Below are 4,798 nucleotides of genomic sequence, written 5' to 3' on the forward strand. Positions count from 1 at the left end.
TTTATTTAAGATTTACCGTGTCTCTGTCATGCTCAGTTATTAAGGACCTCTCTCCAACCGAAATAAACCCTAGCTCAAAGTCTAGATCCTCATTTACTCCCTTTACTGTTAACCATCTCTGTGGATTTGCTATGTCTGCACATATTTATCTTTAGTCTCAGAATAGATCCAGCTTAGCTGAAATCCCCAGAGAACTCAGTGCCCCTAGAGCAGGTGACTTGGAAAGAAGAGGCAAACTCTCATATATAAGAAGGAGACTTTGGTAAGAGACAAATGGCTTCTGGGATTTTATGCTAGAATCCTTCAGCTGCTCTCAAGAGTCCTCTGCAAAATATCCCATTGTCTGGTAAGCTCTCAGATTATCTTTATTTACTTTGTGTTCACTTTACTTCTCTTCTTTGGAAACCAACCATTTAGAACTTTAAATAGAGCAGGATAAACCTCCAAATGTCATATATCTAGGGAAATTGTTCATTTCAGAAACTATGAAAATGATCTATTCACTTTTTAAGATAACAGTCTTCAACAGAATTCAAATTCTCCTAAATCATGATTATTGTTCTCCTGTGAACATGACACAATTGATCACACATTCCAGACCAGGAGAAAATGAGACGTAATTTTCAGTAATCTATAGTAACTGCCCTTTCAAATATATACATGATTTGAAAACCATGGGTATTTTTAAAAAGGTATTTAACCAACAATCTTCAGATAGCAAGGAATGGAACTAAGGGTAGTTTGGTTTTGAGAAGACCATATTTCTTTGGGAGTTCCAAGAAGTACATAGAAATTAAGTTGTGAGACTCCTTTGCCTTCATGTAGTGTCATTCTCGAATCACATATTCTGCCCAACATCTTATCTAGAATGTGAAAGAAAGAAATTGTAGAGGATTCTAGATTAATTGACTAAGGTTTACTAGTATTTCACAAGGAAAAAGAAACCAAGTTTTCATCTGAATGTAAAATATATTTCTAGTTTCTCTATTTAAGAAAAACTTGCCCAGAAGTAATTTTGTTAATCTGTGATACAGGTAGATTCTATTCTAAAGTGGAAACAGCTTCTTACCATATGATAGTCACATAAATGCTTTGTTCTATCAAAAGACAGCTAAACAGTCAGAACTTAAGAGCTGCCTTTTTTCAACTAAATTTCCAGATATTCTTTTTTTTTTTTTTATTCAAGACTCTATGTATCATTGCAGAGCCCTCTGAATTCATCATGTCCATTATCAACATATCACATGCTGAAATCACCACCTTCATCTTGGTTGGGATACCAGGGCTGGAATATGCACACATATGGATCTCTATTCCAATCTGCAGCATGTACCTTATTGCTCTTCTGGGAAACTGCATCATCCTTTTCATCATTAAGACAGAACCATCCTTGCATAAGCCCATGTACTATTTCCTTTCCATGCTGGCTTTGTCTGACATGGGCCTTTCCTTTTCCTCTCTTCCCACTATGTTGAGGATCTTCTTATTTAAAGCTTCTGAAATCTCTGCAAATGCCTGCTTTGCTCAGCAATTCTTCATCCATGGATTCACAGCACTGGAATCCTCAGTGCTCCTGATCATGTCATTCGATCGCTTCCTAGCCATCCACAACCCTCTGAGATACAGCTCCATTCTTTCAACTCTCAGAGTTGCCCAAATTGGAATTGTATGCTTTTTTAAGAGCTTCCTCCTTCTTCTTCCCTTTCCCTTCACTTTGAGAATGTTGAAATATTGTAAGAAATAGCAACTATCACATTCCTACTGTCTCCATGAGGATGTCATGAAGCTGGCCTGCTCTGACAACCAGATTGATGTCATTTATGGCTTTTTTGGAGCACTCTGCGTTATGGTAGACTTTATGCTCATTGCTATGTCTTACATCCTAATCCTCAAGACTATGCTTGGAACTGCATCCCAAAAGGAACAGCTCAAGGCCCTCAATACTTGTGTTTCACATATCTGTGCAGTGATCATCTTCTATCTGCCCATCATTAACCTTGCCGTTGTTCATCGTTTTGTCCAGCATGTTTCTCCCCTCTTCAATGTTTTTATGGCAAATGTTCTTTTACTTGTGCCTCCACTGATGAATCCCATTGTGTACTGTGTGAAAACCAGGCAGATTAGAGTAAAAGTTGTAGCAAAATTATGTCAGAAACAAATATATTAATAACAGTCATAGATAATAGACAATATGTGGGGGAATGTCTTGCATAAAAGATTAAAGATGTGTTTGAGAAAACCTAATATTTGTCACAAATAATCATTAATATATTTTTGTTATTATCATCAGATTTATTTCATTCAAGTTGATTACTGTCCATGGGCATAAAATAGGACATGGTGTGTATTTTGAGGGGGTCTCCATCCAAATTAACAAAAAAGAGAATAGATGCCTGATGATGTCATCTTTTATAAAAGCACCAATTTCCAATCAAGACAGACAAATGGTAGCTCCTATCCTTGTAACAAAAATGAATTCCTCATCTTCACATTCAGTTTATCCATACTATGTTCTTTGATTCTAGACACAACCTATATCTTAATTACATCTCCTCATTATCTCTTTTAACCATCCTAATATGTCACCAGCATTTCCTTAGTGATATACTCCAGTAACCATTTTAGTTTTTAAATGTAGACTTTTTGCTACTTTCTAAATGATTTTCTATGCAAGATAAGAGTGATCTTTTATAAAAGACAAATTGAGTGATATTATTTTTATTTTAAATATAGACTATTACTTCTTTGGGAATAGAATTAAAGAAGTAAAGTACCTCCTATAAGTTGATACATGTTCTTTACCCTCTCTAACTTTCCAGTATTGTCAAATAATCAAATTCTAGTCACATTGGTCTTCTCAAAATTGGCTGAACTTGCCAATTTTTCTATTTTTTATAAATTTTCACATCTTAACCCTTCCCTTAGGATGCTGTTGGCTTCAGTTTTACTCATTTCTATTGAATTTTTAGAAGTTTCAGCTTAACTATATCATAGATTACCTTAAGCCCTCAGTTCAAATTATGGTGCTCTTTTTAAGAATATTGCTTCTTATTCTTTATTACTATATTATACTTACTATTATGATTTGTAATTAAATGTACTGCTGTTGTTCATACACTAAGTTGTGTGCGACCCTTTGCAACCCTATTGACTGCAGCACACCAGGTTCCTCTGTCCTCCACTTTCTTCTGGAGTTTGCTCAGATTCGTGTTCATTGAGTTGGTGATGCTATCTATCCATCTCATCCTCTGCTTCCCTTTCTCCTTTTGCCTTCAGTCTTTCCCACCATCAGGGTCTTTTCCAATGAATCAACTCTTCACATCAGGTAATTAAATACATTGTTTATTTCTTTGTTTTTTTTCTATTTCCTAAATAGAGTGTGCTATCAATGAAAGGAGAAAGTATGCCTATTTTTTATGTCTGTTTGCCTAATATCTAGGATATTTCTGACACAGAGTAGTTCTCCAATAAATAGTTATTAACAAATAGTATTAATTATTATTTTCACATGAAATTATGTTTTATGTAAGTGAAATTATAGAAGAGTTCTTCAATACTCCATTCAGATGTAATATAACTTTCTTAAGTCTGTATTTCAAAAGTAAGCATTTCATACAGCTCAAAGATTTTAAAAGTAGAGAAAAATTATATGAGGCTAGGGAGGAGTTTACTGTCTTATATTTAATATATAAGATATATATTGTGTGACAAATTGTCCAACTTCCCTTCCTAATATGACCTAAAATCTTTGTAGATTATTAGAATAAATTTCTAGCTTTTTAAAATTTCCATTCATTGACCTAAGTCCTCTTCACAAACCACATCAATTTTTTTTGGACCTCTAATATATGCAAGATATGCTTCTAGGTATTTTTAGGTGTATTTTCTCTTTTGAGTCTAAAAAATAATCTAATTTTTATAAAGCATTCTTTCTGTTTTTTCAGTTGAAGAGATTGAGCCTCTGAGAATTTGACTTAGTGAATTGCCCAAAGATAGGAAATTAAAAGCTGAGATTCAGTCCTTTTCTTTATATCCCAAGATAGAACTTGGCTAAATTTTAGCTTTCACATTCAGAATTGCATCTGTTTCCATAATGCTTTCTTCTTATAGGAAATTTTATCTTCTGATCAAAGTGCTATATACGTCTGTGTCTGAGGTACATAACCATTTCCTTCTGCCTTTTCCATAACCACACAGCTGTAACCATGGACACAGCACTATAGCACAACAAAGCACTGGTCATCTTCTTTCAGTTACCATAATAATTGAAAGAAAAGGAAGCTCATATTTTCCCAGTGTGAAATTAGGCAGCACAAAGGGAAACCTTCAGCAGTGTATGCTAATAAAAGAAAGGATAGTTAAGTGGATTTGATGGGTATCTAGTTCATGTAGGATGTTGTACAGAGATGTCAGGTTCAGCACTTTCAAAAAGAGTCTGTCATTCAGGTTTTCTTTACTCATCTTCTCAGTGAAACAACACGAAAAACAAAATGAAACTACAAAAATGTCAACAGAGGTGGTAGGACTTTGTAATCACCATGATTATTTCCACGTGGTCCTGAAATATGAACCACAGTTCCTAGCCTCTAGATCTTCTAAAACAATGGTTCACAAATAGCACAGTTTTGCTATGAAGAGACATTTGACAGTATCTGGAAACCTGGGAGATGAAGTCTATTCCTTATATACTGGGGAAATGACCAGAGATGCTGCTAACCATCCTACAGGATATGTTCTTCCCTATAGACTATCAGTCAGTTCAGTTCAGTCGCTGAGTCATGTCCGACTTTTTGCGACC

General features: G+C 34.9%; 1 protein-coding gene across 1 annotated transcript; it reads left to right on the forward strand.

Moving 5' to 3' along the window:
• Positions 1 to 1,222: 1,222 nt before the first annotated feature.
• Positions 1,223 to 2,167, forward strand: LOC129553969 (olfactory receptor 51A4). Its single transcript, XM_055422636.2, is given in 1 exon segment — positions 1,223 to 2,167. A coding segment is annotated over 1 exon segment (945 nt).
• The last annotated feature ends 2,631 nt before the right edge of the window (positions 2,168 to 4,798 follow it).

Source organism: Moschus berezovskii, chromosome 14, assembly GCF_049115385.1.
Source record: "Moschus berezovskii isolate FMDL1 chromosome 14, NW_MosBer_1.0, whole genome shotgun sequence".
In the NCBI taxonomy this organism is placed as follows: Eukaryota; Metazoa; Chordata; class Mammalia; order Artiodactyla; family Moschidae; genus Moschus; species Moschus berezovskii.